The sequence below is a fragment of the Nannobrachium achirus genome (genome assembly GCF_963921795.1).
Source record: "Nannobrachium achirus genome assembly, chromosome: 5".
NCBI lineage: Eukaryota > Metazoa > Chordata > Actinopteri > Myctophiformes > Myctophidae > Nannobrachium > Nannobrachium achirus.
Window position 1 is genome coordinate 18,313,210 of NC_137814.1, and position 23,518 is coordinate 18,336,727.

General features: G+C 43.0%; 2 protein-coding genes across 2 annotated transcripts in view; one reads left to right on the forward strand and one right to left on the reverse strand.

The window, feature by feature from the left end:
- Positions 1 to 10,565, reverse strand: part of rgs11 (regulator of G protein signaling 11) — a gene marked incomplete at both ends in the record, with an annotated part of 15,883 nt that extends 5,318 nt beyond the window's left edge. Inside the window, 8 exons of the mRNA XM_080725592.1 lie at positions 3,039 to 3,120; positions 3,856 to 3,932; positions 4,075 to 4,133; positions 6,318 to 6,369; positions 6,494 to 6,600; positions 7,507 to 7,553; positions 8,338 to 8,438; positions 10,500 to 10,565. Coding sequence (XP_080581718.1) covers positions 3,039 to 3,120; positions 3,856 to 3,932; positions 4,075 to 4,133; positions 6,318 to 6,369; positions 6,494 to 6,600; positions 7,507 to 7,553; positions 8,338 to 8,438; positions 10,500 to 10,565 — 591 coding nt within the window. The remainder of the gene's footprint in view (positions 1 to 3,038; positions 3,121 to 3,855; positions 3,933 to 4,074; positions 4,134 to 6,317; positions 6,370 to 6,493; positions 6,601 to 7,506; positions 7,554 to 8,337; positions 8,439 to 10,499) is intronic.
- Positions 10,566 to 12,106: 1,541 nt separating this feature from the next.
- Positions 12,107 to 23,518, forward strand: ints15 (integrator complex subunit 15). The gene is made up of 8 exons (XM_080726977.1): positions 12,107 to 12,187; positions 14,034 to 14,234; positions 15,505 to 15,726; positions 17,224 to 17,389; positions 18,287 to 18,564; positions 19,780 to 20,014; positions 22,434 to 22,473; positions 23,079 to 23,518. Exons 2-8 carry the CDS (start codon positions 14,040 to 14,042, stop codon positions 23,473 to 23,475), a joined length of 1,533 nt encoding a protein of 510 aa, XP_080583103.1. The 5' UTR covers positions 12,107 to 12,187; positions 14,034 to 14,039; the 3' UTR covers positions 23,476 to 23,518.

The window sequence follows — 23,518 nt, forward strand, 5'->3', positions numbered from 1 at the left end:
TGGTTAATATAAAAAAGCAGAACCAAGCGGGAGCCCTTGCGGCAACCGCTGCCCGTCTGTAGAGCACCTTAAGAGTTTTAGGTCAAAAATGGGCTGTTTGCCTGGACTATATACACCATATAAAAATTGTTTCAAGAATGTATGTACAGTATATAGAAAATATTTTAGGCCAATAAAAAAAACGATATAGCAAATTTCCCACATCAGCCAAAAAAGCTTGGAGATCAGGTGACGTCTCATGTTTAACCCATTAAGACTTGGCAATATGCAATCATGTCAAACCGGTGGTGTGCTGGTCGTCTTTTGTCTGTTTTATCTATTTTCATTGTACTGTTGCTGTATTTTTTGGTACTTGCTATTGTCTTTGTGTGCTTTGTAATGTTAAAGCAGCTATGCTGCCAAAAATGTGGCTGTTTGACATACATTGTACTTGTATATTATGTAAGCTAACAGAACCTCAATAAACAAATATTACAAATAAATAATACAAATAAAAATAAAATAAAAACTTAGTGGCACTTACTTTGCCATGAAGCGAGGCAGCAAGAAAGCAGAAAAGGTCACACCGAGAGAGAGAGAGAGAGAGAGAGAGAGAGAGAGAGAGAGAGAGAGAGAGAGAGAGAGAGAGAGAGAGAGTGTGTCAGCATACAGTATAACGTGTTAGGCTTCCTACACACAGTAAAGTCATATAGCCTCTTTGTGTCCTTTGGGAATGAGGGGGGGAAGGTGTCGTCCAATTCATTCTCTATGGAGGTCACATGGTTTCATGCCTCTTCCAAGCCTCTTGGCTTAAATCAAGCTTTATTCAAGCCAAGAGGCTTGGAAGAGGCATGAAACCATGTGAGGAGAGAGTATATCACTCTTTAGTGTGAATGCAGCCTTAGAAGGATAATGAAGTAAGAAAGCTCTATATTGTGGTTTTGGGGGTGTTGATGTCACTGCTGACCAGCGTGACTCTTAAGTTGAGGAATCTCTCTGGACTGGCAGAGTCCAACACGTTCTGCGCTCCAGGCTGAAAACACACACACACACACACACACACACACACACACACACACACACACACACACACACACACACACACACACACACAGAAGCAGTTAAACATACAATACCTAGCTATGTGTGCGTGCATGCGTGCGTGAGTTTGTGTGTGCCTGCGTGAGTCAGAGCACTTATCCTTTCGTGTGCTCTTTCCACTCTACTTGCTATGACTTTTATTCCCCAGCCCTGGTCTGTCATCCTTCATTCAAAGGGCAAAGAAGAGGATGGGACTCCTCCTCCTGCCCTCCCTCACCCTCCCCCCCCTCCCTCTCCTCCCGTCCCTGCCTTTCTGTCTCCCCCTCTCTCCGCCAGTCTCTCGTGTTCAACCAGTTTGTTGTCCCTCTGCCCCATCTCCCCGTCCTTCGCTCTTTCTCTCTCCCTCCCTCCCTCTCTCTCACTCCATCTTTCTACCTCTCACTTTCTACCGGCCACTCACTACTATATATCTATCTGTCTGACCGTCCGTCCGTCCGTCCGTCCGTCCGTCCCTCCCTCCCTCCCTCCCTCCCTCCCTCCCTCAATCACTCTCACTCTCTCACTCCCTCTCTCTCTCTCTCCCTCTCTCTCAAAATCTTTCCTTCCTTGGGCCTCCCACTCAGCTGGGGATTTTAACCATGCCTCTCCATCCTTCTCTCTCTATCATGTCTCTCCTTCCTTCTTTTTACCACCCAGTCCCACCTCTCTCTCTCTCTCTCTCTCTCTCCCCCCCCCCCCCCCCACCCCCCTCTCTCTCTCTGACCTTCTTGTTAGTTGGAGCTTTTAGCAGCTCAGCTGAATATTTCATGCAGGGTCTAAACATTAATCAGGCTATCTGACTTCATTCGGTTTCCTCAAAGCATGGCAGTGTAGCAACACAGTACAGTGGAGTGCCATGGTAGTATATAATGGTATGGTGGCACAGTATGGCATAAACTAAAGCATTCTGTAATTGACAGTATAGCTCATAGTGTACCATGGTTCTTAGTTTACATATAATATACCATGTAGCATATAGTGTAGTACTTTAGTATAGTTGCTTGCGACCATAGGTCGCAGTTTAGTATGTGAACGGGTCACAGCTTGACCGTATCTCTGTCACACCTGACACTGTGGTTCCCCTGACACATCACTGTGACATCACAGGTGACATCACAGTGATGTCAGATACTCAGAGCAGGGATCTCCATATATGGGCATAAGTACAGGTGACATCACAGTGATGTCAGATACTCAGAGCAGGGATCTCCATATATGGGCATAAAAGGGATTCTGTGATGTCAGATACTAACAGGACTTCATATGGGAACATTGGGACAGCCCATATCTGTGTGGCTGGTTCAGACAGAGATCTCCATGTATGGGCATAAAAGTGATGTCATGGAAACCACTCTAACAGAAACCCTTTTATGCCCATATGGAGATCCCTGATGTCATCAATATTAAGCCCATATCTTACAGGACTTCACAGCATATCTCCATATACAGTACATGGATCTCCATATATGGGTACCAGGAGTCTCCATATTATGGGTAACTGGTCCAATATACATCACTGGCCAGATGGCCAAGACATGGTGCGACCTCGCCCTTTAGGGCCCTGAGGGCGTCTTACTAGTAGGCCTATTATTAGTTTGAAAGTCATGTTTTAAAATATGAAATAAAGTGAAAGAATACGATAGCCTTAAGGGCAAGATGTTGGAGCAAATTAATTTATTTTAAAGTATTTTTAAGGTGTGACAATGAAGTATTTCTGATTCCGACAAAATGACTATCCTTTTTTGGTCAGAGCTGTTATACTAGCTTAGTAGTATAGTTTCGTAGCCTACATTACATATTGTAATAGTAGAATAGTATAGTACAACATTACGTATTGTATAGTGTAGTATAGTACTAATAGTATAGTACTACTTAATTTTGATTTAGTAAAGTCTTGTTCACTTTGTGAGTATATAGAGCAGTGGAACTGAATGAAAGTGAAAGAATAGAATAGAATAGAATAGAATAGAATAGAATACCGGGGGTCTGTTGACAATCCAATATGCTTGTTCCTGACATTCAAGAACAATCCTGTCAGCTTTCCGCCTCTGCTTAGAAGCCCTGAAACAGAAATGACAGTGGAAGTTTGCACATATTGGGCCCTATTTTCGCCAAGCTAAACCCTAAACCCCTAAACTTCTTTGCCTTTTCTTTCTATTTTGAAAAACATTTCAAACAGTTCACATAGCTGATCTACACTCACAACGTGTCGAGGTAGATCGGCTATTTGAATTATTTTAAAATATCCACAACTTTCCAACGTCCCATTGTGCAGCCGCAGCCAAGAGTGATCTACGAGCTCACAACGGTTGCATCTGCGAAGCGACGTGAGCTTGTATGTCTGCTGTTCTCCGAAAGAGTCCTACAAATAATTCTATAGTAAATTCCCACGGAAACAGGTGGATAAAATATTTAAGAAAATATTTTAAAACATTTTCCAAATTTAAAAAAAGGCAAAGAAGTTTGTGTGTGTGTGTGTGTGTGTGTGCGTGTGTGTGTGTGTGTGTGTGTGTGTAAATACGTTTTTAGAAGTTTGTGTGTGTGTGTGTGTGTGTGTGTGTGTGTGTGTGTGTGTGTGTGTGTGTGTGTGTGTGTGTGTGTGTGTGTGTGTGTGTGTGTGTGTAAATACGTTTTACTGACGTTACATTTAGAAACCAAGCTGGACTTGGGGGGAGCGTTCTTGTATTTGCGCGCATGTGCGTGCGTACGTGTACTGTATGTACATGTACTATAATGTACTGTAGGGTGCGTTTGGGTGTGCATGTATAGTACACGACACAGCATGTGTGTGTTTACCTGAGTTGCTCTCTTGCCTGCATGACAACAAAGTCCCAGGTGTGGTTGATTCTCTTGTGCAACTGACTGTAGTTCTCCTAGAGAGGACAAGAGACAGAGGAGAGGAGAGAGAGAGAGAGAGAGAATATTCAAACAGAATGTCATTTAGATTCACGTACATGGATGCACACAAACACAAATTTCCCTCCTGAAGTACAGAGCATTATTACACCAACTCACCTTTTCGTAGTCCATCAGTTCACCCTGTTTCCTTATGTTCTTCTTTGCTAAATAAATTGCTAGACAAAAGAGATGAGAGAGACAAGACCATGGTGACTTAAAGAGGCTGTGTCTTGCTGAATCACAGAGTGAATACAAAAAAAAACTCATGCCATGGAGACTTGAGTTCAATCATATTTTTTTGTATTTTTCGCATTACTAAGACAAAAATTGTATCATAGTAAATTTACCCCCATTGATTCCGAATGGGGACCCAAATGCATTTGGGTCCCCATCCGGAATCAATAGGGGTACATTTAGTGTAATGAAATGATTGTCTTAGGAATGCGACTAAAACAAAAGAATATGATTGAACTCAAGTCTCCATGGCATGAGTAAACAATAGAAAAAAAATCAAACCTCGGTTCGAAGTGGAGCGGTGAATTTGAGCAGTTCCAGGTAAATATATATATATATATATATATATAATTGAATATTGAATATACATATTTTGGGGACCTCTCTGCGGGTCTTGACCCACAGATTGACAACATTAACCTCCCGTGGCAGGGGGAAGAGAATAGAATAGTCCCTGACTTTTTTTTCACCAATTTATATATTGACATGTGTCAATTCTTGATTGCCCGTGGCTCGCTACGGTGGCTGCATGCTTCGTGAGCCTCCACTCTAGCGGCTATCACGGGTGTGTGTGTGTGTGTGTGTGTGTGTGTGTGTGTGTGTGTGTGTGTGTGTGTGTGTGTGTGTGTGTGGTAAAGGTCCGCGCATGCGCAGATGCCGCCGTGCTGACCAACACAATTTGGACACGGTAAAAGTCCGCGCATGCGCAGATGCCGCCGTGCTGACCAACACAATTTGGACACACAAAGCCACACAAAGGGAGCTGTGCTAGCACACCGCTCCAAAAATCATTTTGGGGGTGAACTACTCCTTTAAACTATCGGCGTGCATTTCCACTATATTCATTACTATTATATTTAGCACTGCAAATGTTCCAAAATTCAAGTGGATGAGTCCTCCTGCTGCAGTGCTCTCGTCTCTGACCCTCTGGTACCCATGCACAGTGAAATCCCCAGCGTTCATTTAAGCCTGAGTGTGTAAAAATAGACAAGCGAGAGTTTTGCTGTGGTGGTACTGATGATGTAGGTCTTTAAATACTTGTCCCAAGTGTCCCAAGTCTAACTGGTTCCACGGGCCATGAATGTAATTATGTTTGTGAGGAGTGGCAGCGGTAGGGGTTCCCCAATGGACCAGGTTGGGGATACCACCGTCGCATTGAACCTATAGATAGGAATCCTGGAAATATACAAAATAATGTCAATGTAGTCAAGGATTGGCACCGATCCATTGAGATTCTATTTCCTCAACCAGCTTCAAGGGTTGGCCAATCAGGGTTCTATGCTTGGGGCACGTGGTTTGGGGCAATGACGCAGAAATGAAAGCTCTTCCTGAAATCCCAGACTCTCTTCCCAAAACAAAGTGTGTGATAGAGGCTGGCAACGCCAGGCAAAGTCACGGATCCATGATCTTAAGTGAGCAGATTCTTACCATTTAAGAATGGTGCAGTTGGAGAGATGTCATTTTGTGTTCTTCCCATATTTATTATATTATATATAATATGTATAATATATTTTCCTTTAAAATGGCATGGTAAATAATAGTAAATACCGTAATTCCTGTAATCATTTCAAGCCCCTTTCACTACTGACTCACCATCGTCTAGCTACAGTACTAGTTCAACTCTCTATCTCCTGTTTCTGTAGCATGATGCAGCTTGATATACAAGCACAGCCCCTGGACATGACGCTATAGTCACAGTACAATACGACCGTACAATGCAATTACAGTCACAGTACAGTACAATACAACCCTTGACGCTCTGTACCACGCAGGGAGGCATTGGGTACCATTTTTAGAGTCTTTGGTAGGACGCTGCCTGGGATCGAACCCTGACTTCTCATTCTCAGGGCGGACACTCTGACCACAAGGGAGAGTGTTTTTTGCAGGTCTTTCAGTCCGAGTGTATCAAAAAAGCAACTGGGTTTAAGCACCGTTGGTCCGACCAGTTTAACATTCACCAGGTTAGCATTCACCAGCGTCGGCAGGTTAGCAGGTGACGAAAGTCGGGGGGACGGAGGTACACCTAAACCTAACCTTAACCATAACCCTAAGTTCCTAACCTCAGTAAAACTAACGCTGGTGAATGCTAACCTGGAGAAATGCTATAATAGTGAGTCAGTACTCACCATAGTCTAGCTCTGAAGCAGGCCACCTGGTACTGGTCCAGAAGTAAGGAGTCTGAGAGAGAGAAAAGAGGCTTTGCTTATTGACAGGTTGAGTACGAAGAGGAGGGATTGATGAAACAAATAGAGGGAGTGAACGATGGATGCAAGGTGAGTAGAGAGGAAGAGGGGGTTGTAACCTGGAAGCGGTATGGTGTCTCGTCAGGTCGTAGCAGCAGTACCCTGGGCTCCTTGAGAGGGTAAATGTAGCCATATTTCACCAGCAGTCCACCAACATGCAATGCCTCTGGAAATGGCACAGAAAGAATTGTCAGGCTTTCCCACTAATCTTATAGATCTACATCTATAAGATTGTAGATTAAATACCAAATACATATAATTTTGAGGGTCCTTGGCACAAACATTTTTGAGAACTAACTGATTCAGAACGCATTTCGTAGAATCGGCCTCAGGTCTTAATGGGTTAAGTTAAAATAGCAGATCTACAAGCTCACAGCACGGCACGAGTTAGATTATTTTCGTATATTTCCAGGATTCTTATTTATAGGTTCAATGCGATGGTGGTATCCCCAACCTGGTCCATTAGGGAACCCAAAGAGCTTATAGATCTGCTATTTTTCAATAGCTAAAGTATAAAATAATTCCAGGTGTTAATGTAAGTCTGACTCATCTCTCTCCAGCTGAGCTACAGTAACATCGGAAACAAAAAACCCAGCCGGGTGTACGACAAAATAGTGCACAGAACTTTCCTTTGATTAGGAGTTCCTGAGGGGGGAATGGCAATGCTTAAAGAAACTCAGGCAGAGCCTCGGGCAAGCTAATCAAAACTACAAACCCCTGGGGGACCAATCCTACCTCTGTTTCCACACCTGCTCCCACAACAGTCTGCTCATGAGAACATTCTGTAGCCTAGATTAGCATCCTGACAACAAGCCAGACACAAACACCAAGCAGAGAATCAGAAATTCCTCTGAAACCCACACACACACACACCCAAACACACAGTCTCACGCATGCGCACACATACACGTGCAGTCGCGCACGCAGTCGCACACAGGCTCTTTTAACGTCTAATTCTATAGTATTATTTTTTTTCAATTTCTTGCTATTTCTTCTTGTTTTGGGAATGATGAGGAACCCGAAACCCAAGAATTGTACTCTTGAACATGGTATTACACTTCAGTTCACCTACCTTCCTCATAAATATTGTATTTGCGTATCAGCCACACAATGATGTCGCTGCCTGGACAGCAATACAGAGAGAAAGAGAGAGACAGACAGACAGATAGACAGACAGACAGACAGACAGACATACAGACAGACAGACAGACAGACAGACAGACAGACAGACAGACAGAGATTAGACAGGATTAATAGACCCTTGTGCTAGTATCACATATCATTTAACACTGCAGACAAACACATCACAATCTATTCTGCCATCATTTGTTCTCTCTCTCTCTCTCTCTCTCTCTCTCTCTCTCTCTCTCTCTCTCTCTATGAGCAGAAATGACAAGACTTGAGGAGATTAGAGGAGAAAGAAGGACAGTCCTCCAATGTCATGGAAGTTATAAACACAATATTATACTGTACAAGATTCACTGAATTGCATCATTTATGACGTTGGGACACAAAATACTAAGACAAACTCATGCATGTGCATTTAAGCGTGTGCACACACGCACGCACGCGCGCTCGCACACACACACACACACACACACACACACACACACACACACACACACACACACACACACACACATTCAAAATTGACTGGAGAATGCACGTTTTGTAATTATCGAAATCTAGTCAAATGATTGTAGTGAAGCAAATTTACAATATTTGCCTCTGAGATGGATTAAGTAAAAATATTGAAAATATTACAGTAAAGTAAAAATTTTACTTGGCTTACACACATACACACACGCACACACACACACACACACACACACACACACACACACACACGCGCGCACACAACACACACACACACACACACACACACACACACACACACACACACACACCTGTCATGGCATGTGGGATGACAGTAATGAGGAGTCTTTGGTTTCTCATCTTCATGCCCATGTCAGGATCCTGCATGGCCACAATGACTTTCTCCATCTGCAGAGACAACACAAGACACAAGAACACACAATGACTTTCTCCATCTGCAGAGACAACACAAGACACAAGAACACACAATGACTTTCTCCATCTGCAGAGACAACACAAGACACAAGAACACACAATGTCTTTCTCCATCTGCAGAGACACACAAGACACAAGAACACACAATGACTTTCTCCATCTGCAGAGACACACAAGACACAAGAACACACAATGTCTTTCTCCATCTGCAGAGACACACAAGACACAAGAACACACAATGTCTTTCTCCATCTGCAGAGACAACACAAGACACAAGAACACACAACAGGCAGAGACAACCAGGGGCATAGTTCTGCCGATTTAAAATGACTCCAATACGGAACTAAAACTTCCTATGATTGGCCGCTAGTTGCGCTGTTTTCCCCCCCGGCCGATCGCAAAAAGAATTGCCCTCCATTGGATCCCATTCATTTCCCCCTTTCGTTTTCTAACCTTAATTAACATTTTCATGGTTCCTATCGCTAGTTAAAAATTGCCTTTCAATCACCATCATATTCGTTTTGTCGAAATGTGGTCCAATGTATTTTAAAATAAATGATAAAGTTGCGGGGGGGCGTGGCCAACTAAACTGATACCAGCCGGCTGTGTTCTTCTTCGTGTGCTGTATTTCGGGAGGCTCCGACCACATTCTCCCATGTATCCCTGCGTTGCACGTGACCGTTGACAGCCAATTACATCTCTGATGCCTTTACAATTCTATGATGGCGACACTCATTCCAAGGGGTAGAAAGGGCCATTTGCGCTGCATAGAAACCAATGGCTTCGCTTCGTCCATATTTTTCTACAGTCTATGGAGACAACGCATGAACACTGCAGGAGAGGAGACATATCCACAAAGGCATGTACAGTCACAAATGCAGAAAGAAATTCAAGAGTGCACGCATGGGATGGCTTCATTAGAAATCACCTGAAACTGGCATCACATGCAGGCTAGCCTACAGTAGCTTACCTTAACCTGTTATCTTCTTCTGCTATACAACCAAAATGTGGAACGCCCTACCGATGGCCTTAAAGGAGTGTGGTTCCCTAGCATCCTTTAAAATCGCCCTGAAAAAACACTTATACAGGCGGCAGCCATTCGCAAATAACAAACCCAGCCCAGCCTCCACTGACCCTTCTTTGTATTTACCTACTGTATATATTTTTTGCACTGTTTATTTTTTGTTCTATCCGTCCGTCATTCAATGTTATATGAGATACTTCAATGGTAAATTGATTTTGATTGATTGAAGACTTTATTAGAAGTTTGCATAGAAAAAGGTACAGTTTCATGACGGTACAGTTCACTGGTACAAGGTCAATTAAAAGGAGATCCTAGAAAAGACTAAGCTTATTTTCACAGGAAACCATTAAAGTATCTCATATAACATTGAATGACAGACGAATAGAACACAGTACTATGCAGTAGATATGTAAATAAAATAAAATGAAAGAACAAAAAAAAAAGAAAACAGTAAGTCTAAACAAACAGTAAGTGTACAAAGAAGGGGCAGGGGAGGGTAATCAATCTCTGTTTTACTTTTCCATCCAGGCATCATATACTATTGCATACATTGTGTAGATCAGTGGTTCCCAAACTTTTCAGCTCAAGACCCAAAAGAGAAATTAGACGTTTGCCAGGGACCCAAACTAGTGAAAACAGCAGATCTACAAGCTCACAAGATGCTTTGTGAGATTGTAATCAGCTATTCTTACTACTTATTAAACATTTGTTTTATTTCTTAGATTTCTTTTATTAATGAAATTACTCATGAAAATCATGGTTTTAGCTTTTTGGGGAATGTATTTTGAAAATGTTTTGAAATAATAATAAAAAAAAAAGAAGAAGAAAAGGGACCTATAAAAATTAGTCCGCAACCCACAGTACAGATATATGGGTCTCGACTCAGTTTTGGGGAAACAGTGACGTAGTCTATCTTCAACTAAACAGTGATGCGTAAATTGCGTAATGGCACATTAAATAATCAAAAAAGCTCAACTGAAACGGAATAATAACGCCCTGTACATACGTACCTTTCGGAAGCATGGTGTCTGTTCCCGTCGATGCCATCCTCCTTTAGCCATGGTGCTGATGGTCATCTTAGTTCCAGCAGATAGGGTGCCAGCCACACCGCGAGACAGTCAGTCAGTGAGTGAGTGAGTGAGTGAGTGAGTGCCACTCCACTCAGCAGGCAACACGACGGGACGGTACGGTGCTCAAGTGGTGAAAAGAGACGCACTCAACTGATCCTCCTGGCCGGGGCGCGCACGGGAAAGCGCACCGCGTGTGTGTTTATTTATTATCATCATCACGATGGTGGGGGAGAGGGGGGATGGGGGGGTGTTAAGCTTGCCTTAATTGCATCCCTCGCAAAGATTAAAAGGGATTATTTTATAATGGGGGATACACGAACACGATATTTAATATAGACTAATATATATTATTATATAATAATAACACGCGCACGCGCGCACGCACCCCCCCCCCCCCCCCCCCCCCCCCCACACACACACACACACACACACTTTTGTGTAGTCCTAGTAGTCCTAACATTGAATGACAGACGGATAGAACACAGTAGACTACTAGTATGCAGTAGATATTGTCATAAAAAATATATATATATAGATATATATATATAGATATATATATAGATATATATATATATATAGATATATATATATATATATATAGATATTTACAATAGAAGGGACAGGGAGGGGAAGGTTAAAGGAGTAGTTCACCCCCAAAATGACTTTTTTTCTATTGATTACTCAGGCCATGGAGAGTAGAGTTCAATAATATTTTTTGGTTTTTGTCACATTCCTAAGACAAAATTTTGATTTGAGTAAATTTACCCCCATTCATTCCGGATGGTGACCCGTTTCGAAACGGGTCACCATCCGGAATCAATGGGGGTAAATTTATTGTTATCACATTTTTGTCTTAGGAATGTGACAAAAACCAAAAAATATTATTGAACTCTACTCTCCATGGCCTGAGTAATAAATAGAAAAAAAGTCATTTTGGGGGTGAACTACTCCTTTAAGACTTTTTTTTATTAAAACAAAAAAAAGTAAATAGTTCGCATGTCTTCATTAAGCCATTCACTTATTTTCTGTTTATTTACCATAATTAATTCTGGGCAAGGCACCAGACTAGCCATAAATCATAAAGACCCATTCCCACAGGGCCAGATAACAGATAAAAAAAATCTCTTATTTCTCCAGATATTTTTCCATTCAAAGTGGATGGTAGATAATACAGATGTAAAAAAAAGTATCTGCCAGATATATTTGTATCTGTATCTACCATCCACTTTGAATGGAAAAATATTTGGAGAAAGAGATTTTTTTATTTGTTATCTGGCCCAGTGGGAATGGGCCTTAACTCTTGTAGAGCGCTTTTATTTTGGGACGTTATCTCTGAGATAACGTCCCAAAATAAAACCACTCTACAAGAGTTATGATTTATGGCTAGCACCAGCCAGCCAGACAGACAGACAGCCAGCCAGACAGACAGACAGACAGACAGACAGACAGACAGACAGACAGACAGACAGACAGACAGATGTCAAACGACTAGTTCATCATGTCCCTCACAGGCTTCCGTAGCTATCGGTAGTAGTAGTGGACACAGGCATTGTGGTGTTGTTTCTACTGTACACACCTCACTTTGTACCCGCTCTGCTGTTTATTCTGACGTTCCTTACAGTGAGAAGGTGAGCTTCAAACTCAACCAGCTACCTCTGAACTCCTCGTAGTGTGTGCAACGAGGGGGTCGCGAACGTGCGATAGATACGCTGCTGATGATTTGCTGCTAACAAGATATAGCCGGCTATAATAGCCTTGCTAGCATGTAGCCAGCGGTTACCACGCGAATGGTGACCTATCGAAGTCTGTGACCCCAGGGCAGGGGTCGTTGTAATGCTCTCTGCACTCTGCTTCAGGGGTTATTTATTTATCACATGGATAATTTTCTGGTGTTGATTATTGTTGTTGGAGATATAGAAGGATTAGATTTTTCTTCATGGTACTTTTGGAATATAATGTGTAGATTTGGGAATAATGCCTGGAAAAGGCCCTTTTAATTACATTTATCTGAAATATAGTTTTGCACACCACCATTAATCTTCTGCTAAACGTAATGTTAATACATAACATTTCCATGTAAACAAGATTTCATGCAAACTCTAGGTCCTGTTATTTGAAGTGACATAATGCGGGTGGGTCACCAATTTCGATGTAACAATCGTGAATCTGTGGAGGACACTACTGTACAGACAGGACTGCTACTGACAGTACAGTGGCAGTCCTGCTGTAATGTTGCAAGTTCTAACAACCCGCACTTAAACCATGATAACTAATTGTAGGCTATGGTTTTATTTCTGTATTGTTGATTGCAGATAGCAAAAAAAAACTTTTTGGATGCATATGCTGCCAATTGCAATAGATTCAACATATATATTAAAACATAATAATTATAATCTAGAGTTGCAATTTGCAGCTATGAACTTATGAACACCACAGTACATGACATACAGTAGTAGGGTGTTTCCTACTAGTAATTGTTATTTTCTTTGTGAAACATTATAGGGGCTGCAAACACTGTTAGTCTTTTTAGGAATTTCTAATTCACTCACTGTCGTTCTGCTTATGCCAATATTGATCCAAGATCACATACTACAAAATAAATAAATACAAATCATATTCAGTGTTGGCTTAAAGGCAAGTACCGGTACTATGTTTAAGTAACTTTTAGTTAGATCCTATTTTTAACATCTAGAATCTAGAATACCAATCCTTTACAGCCCATATATCCAAACAGAAAAGTCTGATTGTATTAAAGTACATAAAACTCGCCAACATTGCAGCTGTACGGAAAGCTTGGATTATCCTCTTTCTGTCTGCAAAGTGTTTGTTTCATAAAAATCCACCATGACAAACAATGAAGTGAAGTGTTGGAGTGTGGAAGCACTCGTTGGAAATCACTCAACGGTCCCACTTACCACCCGTTTAGAAAATTGCACAGAATGTAGAAGGCAGCAGGACGTTGCGTTATTGAAAACGACTCAACGAGCACTTCCAAACTCCAACACACAGAGTATGCAAGATGTACAGTACTGCACTTATACTGTACATTAATAATGATGATAACCTGATTGTACCCGCTGACTGTTCCTAGGCCTGTCACAATTATTACATAATCGTCTAATCGCAATTATTTGACATGATCGCAATTATTTGACATGATCGCAATTATTTTGTTATAATCGTCATAATCGTTTCCATGTTGAAAAAGTCCATATATTTTCAAAAATAGTGGCAACAGCAGGTCTACAGCACAAGCTCATAGATCGGCTTTTTCCACTATCAATGTTCTTTTTTAAGTATTTCTTTGTATATTTAGGTTATTATGTGTCATATCTGCCATGTGCAACTTCAAAGCCTACAAGCCAAACAGAAATGTAATTGTCAACGACAAAAACAAAATTAAATCGTTAATCGCATTTATTTGAGTGACAATCAATCGTCACGTAAAATGTCATCATCATTCATTCCCTGCAGGCAGCGATGGGTGACATCCGTCAGTCGCTGCTGCCGCGCGACGTGCTGAGCGCGGCCAAGGAGCTGCTGTACCACCTGGACATCTACATGTGCAACATGCTGCAGTCCAACCGGCAGCCCGCCCAGGTGGACGCCAAGACCCTGGACCTGGTGGAGGAGTTCATCCTGCACGCGCCCAAGGACAGGAACGCCCCGCCCAGGGTGAGGTGTAGGGCCGAGTGCCGCGCTGCGAGCTTGTAGATCTGCTATTTTTTTTTAATATCGTGAACATTTGTGCAAGGCTTTGATAGTTTTTACCCGATTCTATAAATGTCTTCTAAATCCTTCTTCTAAATCAGTGGTTCTCAAACTTTTTCATGTCAAGGACCTCCAAAATTACATATATTTGGCCACGGACCCCCATCTCAAAATGTGTCGTTCCAGGGACCCCCAGAAGCAAATATCTGAGTTACAAATGTTCGCTTTTAAAAAGATATACTCAAAGACTTTGAGAAAAATCTTGATTTTTCAAAAATAGCAAATCTACAAGCTTATCGGAATGGAAGTAGCTGCTGCACGGAACTGTAGTCCCATTGGAAACATAACAGAATCACACTATATCACAGACAGAGTCATTCGAGCGGCATATTGTACACCAGAGAAAGACGAATATTGTACACCAGAGAAAGACGAGAACGCCCCCAAAAATATTGAAAGAAGACAAACGCTTCCGGTAGGACTTGTTACCAAGGGAGCTGGTGCGTCACATCCTACTCATAATCAGACTTACGTTGCTCCAGACTGTATGATGGGAGCATTTGCAAATTGAGTCAACAGTGTGCCCACGCCAGACTAGGCAGTGTGTTTAACCCATTAAAACTGGGAAAGCATCTGTGTCATGTTAGATAAAAAATGTTTGCGTTGGACATTCAAAAGAAATTGAAAAAAGTTGAAAAATCTTGAAAGTGTGAGGACTACTGATTTAGAAGGCATTAGTAGAATCAGCCCAGGTCTTAATGGAGTATGATGTGTTATGTGTACCATACAGACTGTTGTCCCGGGTTAGATTCCCAAGCCTGACAAACCTGCATGTCTCTCCCCAACTCTTTCCCAGATTCCTGTGAAACTTTTTTTTTTGTATACGTATTATACTATGTATATATGTATTTTCTTGTCTACGCTATCAACAAATCGATATGAAAAAATGTGAATAGATTTTTTTTTACAATCGATTAAATCAGTTGGTCTGAGTTAACCGCTTAAGCCCTGTATCATACTTCGTTGTGCAACAGTGGCGTGAAATAAATAAATATATTGGCAATCTACAAGCCTGCGATACGTCGCCATACAGTATGTTAGTTAATCGTAATTGAGGCCAAATTATAAATAAGTGATTTGAAGTCATATCGCCCTGCCCTAACTCCTGTACCCTGATTATTAACATTATTGTAAAGCTGGGTCTCCTGTCTGTCTCTTATCTGCTGTGCTGCAGAGGATGAGTGCCCTCCAGGAGCTGCAGCTGCTGGAGATCATGTGCAGCTGCTTCCAGGAGCAGAGCCGCGACGCCGTCCGCCAGCTCACCTTCTCCGCCCTCTTCAGTCTGCAGGGCAACCAGGCGGACGAGAGCCGCATGGCTCTGCTCAGCAAGCTGGTGTCCATGGCGGTGGCCGTGGGACGGGTGCCCATCCTGGAATGTGCTGCTACCTGGTTGCAGGTGAGCAGAGGTGTCGCACCAAATTCTGGGCCCTGGGTACAAGGATTCACTGCGGCCCTTCATGAATGTTCTTCATAGGTCCTCCCCCCTGATTTAACCCATTTAGACTGGGAACGCATTATTACGCATTATTTTGTGCTTTAACTATTGAAAATATTATACTAATACTAATGCTATAATTGAAAAATTGTGAAAATGTGTGAAAAGTCTTTGAATATTTCAAATCCTTCTATGTTTCTATGTCAGTGGTGCTCAAACTATTTCATGGGAAGGACCCCCATAATGATATGTATTTGGGCACGGACCCCCATCTCAAAATATTTAGTTCCAGGGACCCCCCCAGAAGAAAAAAATTTAGTTACAAATATTCGCTTAAAAAACAGATATTCAAAGATTTGCACACATTTTCACGACTTTTTAAAAATAGCAGATCTACAAGCTTGCAGCGCAGCACTCAGTGTCGCGCTGTGAGCTTGTATATCTGCTATTTTTCAATAGCTAAAGTATAAAATAATTAAGGCCCCTCCACCTTGGGCCCTAGTAACTCAGTCCCACTCAAATATGTTTTCAAATGTATGGCCTGACCCTGACAACATAAAACAAAAAACAATTAAATGAATATAATTCAGATCAATGGTAAGAGACCCCCTCCCCAACTATACACAGCTAAGAAAAAGTTCAAGTTAGCCGGGGATCCAGTCCCTCATAATGGGAGAGGACCTGTGATGTTCTGCCGCACTTTTTATTTCTGTTTTATCTATTAGTTTGGTCATTAAGGTCCACAGAATGAGAGGCCTGCTCTGCCGGAAACTTCGCGAAAAAAAGTTATGGTCATTTGTATATTCACTGTCCCATTGACTCCACTAGAAATATTTAAAAAAGAAAATAAATCTGCTTTAAGTAGCATGTGAGGGGTCAAACTAGGGGTTCTTCATCATTCTGAATCCATTGCAAGCATTTGTTTTGCATGAAAAACATTCCTTGGGCAAAATTTTGGCCATCAAAAACTGTGAAAAGTGGAAAAAAAGTGATGACTCATCACTTTTCACAGTGTTTTCACAGTGTTTGGGGGCCAATATTTTGCCCAAGGAATGTTTTTCATGCAAAACAAATGCTTGTAATGGATTCAGAATGATGAAGAACCCCTAGTTTGACCCCTCACATGCTACTTAAAGCAGATTTATTTTCTTTTTTAAATATTTCTAGTGGAGTCAATGGGACAGTGAATATACAAATGGCCGTAACCTTTTTTCGCGATGTTTCCGGCAAAGCAGGCCTCTCATTCTGTGGACCTTAATGACCAAACTAATAGATAAAACAGAAATAAAAAGTGCGGCAGAAAATCACAGGTTCAACCCTATTCCTTGAGCTTTTGGGCATGTGGATCCCCGACTAAAACACACAGGGCATTCCCCAGCCGAGGAGCATGTGTGTACTCATAATGTAGTTCCCCTGTGTGGGCAAGTAACTGGACCTGGCGTCCCTGTGTGCTTGCAGAGGACCCACCGTGTGTTCTGCGTGCGTCTGGCGCGGGTCCTGGTGGACGACTACTGCAGCCTGGTGCCCGGCTCCGTGTCCACCCTGCAGAACATCCACAGCTCCAGCCCACGCTTCTGCTGCCAGTTCATCACCGCCGTGGCCACGCTCTACGACTTCACCTCAGGTACTAACCCTTCAACCCACTCAGAACGGGTACACATTATAGTGTATTATTATTTTATGCTTTAACTATTAAAAAATCAAACCTCAGTTCGAAGTGGAGCCGTGAATTTGAGCAGTTCCAGGTCTATGTTTTTGATTGAAGTGATTTGTAATTATAATCAAAATCTACAAAGTATTTACAAAATAAATAACTTTTGAACGGCTCTTTGAAAAGAACGGATCCCAGAGATTCGGCTCACTTCAAAGTGACATAAATCCCATCCAAAAAATCGGCTCACTTCAAAGTGACATAAATCCCATCCAAAAAATCGGCTCACTTCAAAGTGACATAAATCCCATCCAAAAAATCGGCTCACTTCAAAGTGACATAAATCCCATCCAAAAAATCGGCTCACTTCAAAGTGACATAAATCCCATCCAAAGAATTGCGCATGGGCAGATCCTGTTCATTCTCGACTGGACACAGACTCTGGTGAGACAGGACACACATTGCCACTCAGAGGGAGCCCATGTGCTCTGCACACGGCTCCAAAAATAGCAGATATACAAGCTCACAGCGCGGCACCGAGTGATGTACAAAATTTGAATTTTGACCCGAACGAGTTTGGCTCCCCATGTGTTAAGGGATGGTGTCAGGGCATTCCACAATTTGGTGGCAGAGTAATCCATCTCAATTGATGCGAGAGTACACCGATCAGCAGTGTCAGTGGAATTTCATGTCCCTTATGGTTTCGTCTACAGTAGATACATTTTGCATTCAGTGAAGCTGAATGGAGCACATTGTGACCTCAGTCTTGCCAAGTTGAATCTTCACCCACTTATTTTGATCTTATTTTATTAATACGTGTGTGTGTGTGTGTGTGTGTGTGTGTGTGTGTGTGTGTGTGGTTCTGCGTAGAGGAGCTAACCCCTCCCATAGAGCTCCTCCAGATGATCGTGACGTGGATTCAAGACGACCCACGCCTGGTCCTGGTCAACTTCCTGAACACGGCGCTCCAGGGCAGCCCGCCCATCAGCTCCATGGACCTCACGCCACTGGGAGGCCTGGTGCGCTGGTGCGTCAAAGCCCCGCTGGCGTTCAGACGAGACCAGAAGCCAGCGGTGACCAACGGCACCACAGGGAGCCAACCGGAGGCGGGGTCTCTCTTCTCTGCGCTGCATTTGAGCGTTCTACAGGTACGTGCGTCTGTGAAGAAATCGGATGTGTACTTGAACGTGTCCTCATATTATGATTGTATTACCCAAATACAACTCAGGTGGAGGTAGGAGGTTTAAATTGAAATCTGAAGTTGGAGTTTGGTGGTTTCACTGACAGTTCGAGAATCCAATGGAGGTTTAGTCAGAAGCACTTTTTTAATACCTTTCATTGGTTCGATGTTTGTAAAACCCACACACAGACGACAGACAGTAAGGCTGTTCAATAGCACTGATTTATAAAAATAAACAAAGAAAAGTAGAACATTTGAGCTTTAAGGAAGCTCCTACACAGCCTGTCTGTTTTGTATCGTGAGTAGCTGTAGGGCTGTCACGATTATGACATTTTACATGACAATTAATTGTCACTCAAATAATTACAATTAACGATTTAATTCTGTTTTTGTCTTTGACAATTACATTTCTGTTTGGCTTGTAGGCTTTGAAGTTGAACATGGCAGATATGACACATAACCTAAATATACAAATAAATGACATACTTGAAAACTTTATACTGAAAAAAGAATATTAATAGTGGAAATAACCGATCTACAAGCTCACAACGCGTCGCATCATGACATTATTTGTATTTTTTTTATGTTTTTAATGTTTGAAAATATAGGAAATGTTTTAACATGTAAACGATTATGACAATTATGACAAAATAATTGCGATTATGGCAAATAATTGCAATTATGGCAAATAATTGCGCTTAGACGATTATGTAATAATTGTGACATGCCTAATCGTGTGTAACACCCCATCTAGGGATGGGTATCGTCTGTGATACTTTTAATGGTATCGGTTGCATGACGTCGATACTATCGGGTATCGGTTCACGTAAAAACGAACGATACCTCGTTTCGATACTCTGGAACGCACCCCTGGCCGGTCGCATCTGTAACAGTTGGGCTACTGAGAGTTTAATGACTGCTTTAGTAGGCTACACTTGTTACTGTGGAAAATAGCCGACAATAGCCTATAATGTTTATTATTATGATGATTATCCAACGTCTATACTCTCCGCTCCGCCACACTGTGTGATCATCATCATCACCTCTGCTCTACCGCAGCAGCGGTAGAGCAGTTGTTAAACTTAAATAAAAAGTATCGAAAATGGTATCGAAAAAGGTATCGTATCGATTCAAAGGTGAACGATACCCATCCCTAACCCCATCTCTCTCTCTCTCTCTGCAGGTCTTCATGCTCCTGCCCAACATACTGAATGAGAAGGGTCTGTTCGGCCGCCTGGCCCTGCTGCAGCTGGAGCCCCTGGCGGCGCTGACCAACGACCTGTCCCGCCTGCTGGACCAGGCCGACAAACAGGCGCGCTCGGCCGCCGAGGCGCACACCCTCTGCCAGCTGGTCCTGGACCGCCTGGCACAGGCCCTGCAGGTGGCCATGGCCAGCGGGGCGCTGCTCTGCTCCAGAGGTGAGGAGGGGTCTCCAGTGGGTCAGACTCAGTAGGACATGCAGCGTCTTGAAACATATTCAATATAGACTGGGTATGCACGTGACCAGTGTTGGGTGTAACGGTGCTATAACTAACGACGTTACGTAGCGCCGTTAGGTTTTGCTGTAACGGAGTAACTTAATGAGTTACTTCTGCAATTTAGTAGGATCGTTACCAGTTACATTTCCCAAAAAATAACGGCGTTAATTAAGTATTTAAGACCTATAATTCCCTGTTCTCTCTGTTGCCACAAAGGCGGTCCGCCACCTGATGCAAAGTAATTCTCCCGTCACTTCATTCACGAAACATACAGTATACTCCCATTCACAAGTTACTCCAGTCAGCCAATCGCGCCGCAACGCGCATCATCTTGCAACCAGGAAATCACTCACTGTTCTCGACTACTGGTGCTCCGTGTGTCCCACGAAACAACGTCAGAAGCTGCTGCGTCCATCTGTAATATACGTGTTGATCCTTCCTCACAACGGGGAGATATTAGTAGCGTCCGTGCCTTTAGTTGACTGTGTGTAAAAGTCCGCGTCGGCATGGTATTAAAGTGGAGCTACATCATCGGATCGTGTGGATACCACCCGCAGTATCTGGACGGTGGCGGACAACGGTGGATTCGGACCCGGCAATTTAACTCCGGTAGAACCGCCATAACAACGCCACGGCACCGAGGTATTGTACAGTTTAACGCTGGGGAGAGTCGGTCTTTTGAAGAGGATGAGTGAGCTAAAAGGAGGCTGCACTCTTTTGTCTTTTTGAGCGGTGGTCACACCGTCTCCATAGCGTGGCTGTGTGTGTAGGTATGTATGTTTGTTTGTTGAGCGGTGGTTACACCGTCTCCTATACGTGGCCGTGTGTGTATGCGTCCGTCCGTCCGTCCGTGTGTGTGTGTCTGTATGTAGCCTGCAGGCCTGCAGTACCTTTTATGACCACACATGTTAAGGGAGGGGCGCTGTTGTTCAGGCCAGGCCAGACCAGGCACACACACACACACGCGCACACACACACACACACACACACACAGGGGGGAAGGGGGGGGGGGGGGGGGGGCTAAACCACCGCTCAGTTCACACGGGTGTGATTTTTTTGTATGTATGTGGGTTTGTATGTGGGTCTGTATGTAGCCTGTGGTGTAGTACCTTTTCTGGCCACACATGTTAAGGGAGGGGCGCTGTTTTCAGGCCAGGCCAGACCAGGCACACACACACACACACACACACACGCACACACACACACACACACACACACACACAGGGGGGAAGGGGGGAGGGGGGGGGGGGGGGGGGGGGGGGGGGTTGGTGGGTAAACCACCGCTCAGTTCACACGGGTGTGATTTTTTATGTTTACCAAACTTCCACGCAGGTGGGTTTTAATGGTCGGTAACAGAAAAAGTAGCTTGTTAAGTTACTTTTGTCATTGGGTAGCGGAGTAAAGTAACGGATTAGTTTTTCAAGTCAGTAACGAAAGTAACCTAACGAGTTACTTCAAAATGTAACGATACCCAACACTGCACGTGACATCATCATCATCATACCCGGAAGTGATGCAGGAACAACTACTGAGTAGCTAAAAACTTTAATTCCAAGCTATTATTGTTATTAATATTATTATTATCAGCTTCAATTTCTGCTCATTCTTTTGTTTCATCACTTCCATCATTTCACCTGTTTGTACTGTATCCTGTTTGAGTACTCTCTTTTGATTGGATGAACTTGGTCGGATAACATTTTTTAATTACTTTTCACTTAAAGGTATATTCAGTGATTGTATTTCATTCAAATAAAAATATAATTGGTACATTTTCCATTCATTCTCCTCACTAGAATGTGTGGTGACCATATAAGGACTTCCACCATGGCCCGTGTTGCGAGCATAGCTAGATTCAGTTTTCAGAGGTGGCCAGTCAGTCCTCGACCAATCAGGGTAGAGTATGGCCGTAGTTATGTTATGATGTTTAGTTATGATGGTCAAAATAAAAGTTTTGAGAACCACAGTCGCTCTGAACTAAGAAAGTCTGCTAAATGCCTAGATTGTAAACTACTGAACTCATAAAATGCCACAGTCTCGTAGTAAATCAGTATCGTACATATCCTGAAGCTGGAGACGTAGGCCTACCGATATTCAGTGATTGGGACTAATGATCAAAACGAGAACATTATAATGGTTTAAAAAATCTATAAAACTATAAACTAAACATTTCCACGCTGTAAGGCCAGTAAGGGACAAGATGACCCCCGGCCACTTTCATTATCACTGAATACACCTTTAATAGATTGTCTACTCTCTGAATAAATAATGAAGTTACAAAGTTACAAAAGTCGCCACAATGTTTTAAGACTGATTTGACAGTGACTTTATTGTTCTCATCACAATGTCTTGTTTTGCACAGAGGACCTGAGAGCCATCTGCTCCCGTCTCCCCCACAACAAGTAAGAACCAACACCTATTCACTGTTCTTTATTTAACGTAGTTTTTTATTTGCAGATTTTCATCCATTCATGACTGTCCACCATTGTTAGTGGTGTCGTTTTGTTGGCTTCTATATTCAGTCCATTTCTCCCATTTTTCAGGGAATAGTCTCTTGCAATCTCAAATTATGAGTTAGTTTCTCCATTGCAAATATCTCCTTCACAATGCTAAGCCGCTGCTCACACATTGGAGGATCTGCTTTGTACCATAGCCTTGAAATTGCTTTTTTACTAGCTGCCAATGATACGAGGTGCATATCTTCTCTTTGTATTATGCTTGTTTTGGGTATCTCACATAGTTTCGTTTCGATACAGTGAAAAGAGATTTCGTGCAAATGTCCTTTATTATGGTAAATGTCCTTTAATCAAAATGTGGAGAGAGTTTGATGAATGCCTGCACTGCAGTCATGTCCGTAGTTTAATCGCGCAGTGCAGTCTGCCCTTTATAAGTCACATCTATCTACCTATTAGTATCTTATCTTTCTCACACTTCTCTTCCTGTGTCTTTTTTTGTCTGTGTGTGTATGTGCGTGTGGGTGCTTGTTTCCTTCCTCTTGTGTCAACAGTTTGCTACAGTTGGTGATGTCGGGCCCGGTGATGTACTACAACAACATCCACACGCCGCCGCTGGCATTCAGCCCCCACGCCGCCCACTCTCCTCTGGCATCGCACCCCACACACACACCTCTGGCATCACACCCCACACACACACCCCTGGCATCGCACCCCACGCACACACCCCTGGCATCGCACCCCACACACACACCTCTGGCATCACACCCGACACACACACCCCTGGCATCGCACCCCACGCACACACCCCTGGCATCGCACCCCACGCACACACCCCTGGCATCGCACCCCACGCACACACCCCTGGCCAGCCACCCCTCGCCACACCCCCAGTACCCCTCTCAGCCTTTCCTGACAGGGATGCCCTTCCCTTATCGGCCCAGCCACTAAAAGAACCATAACCACGCTCACCTGCAGATGTGAGGATGTATGT

Excerpts from the sequence above, each read along its gene's own strand:
- ints15 (XM_080726977.1), top strand. The coding sequence starts at position 14,040 with ATGGGTGACATCCGTCAGTCGCTGCTGCCGCGCGACGTGCTGAGCGCG. Across the intron at positions 17,390-18,286 it reads GCTCTACGACTTCACCTCAG|AGGAGCTAACCCCTCCCATA; the intron begins GTACTAACCCTT and ends GGTTCTGCGTAG. Across the intron at positions 22,474-23,078 it reads TCCCGTCTCCCCCACAACAA|TTTGCTACAGTTGGTGATGT; the intron begins GTAAGAACCAAC and ends TTGTGTCAACAG.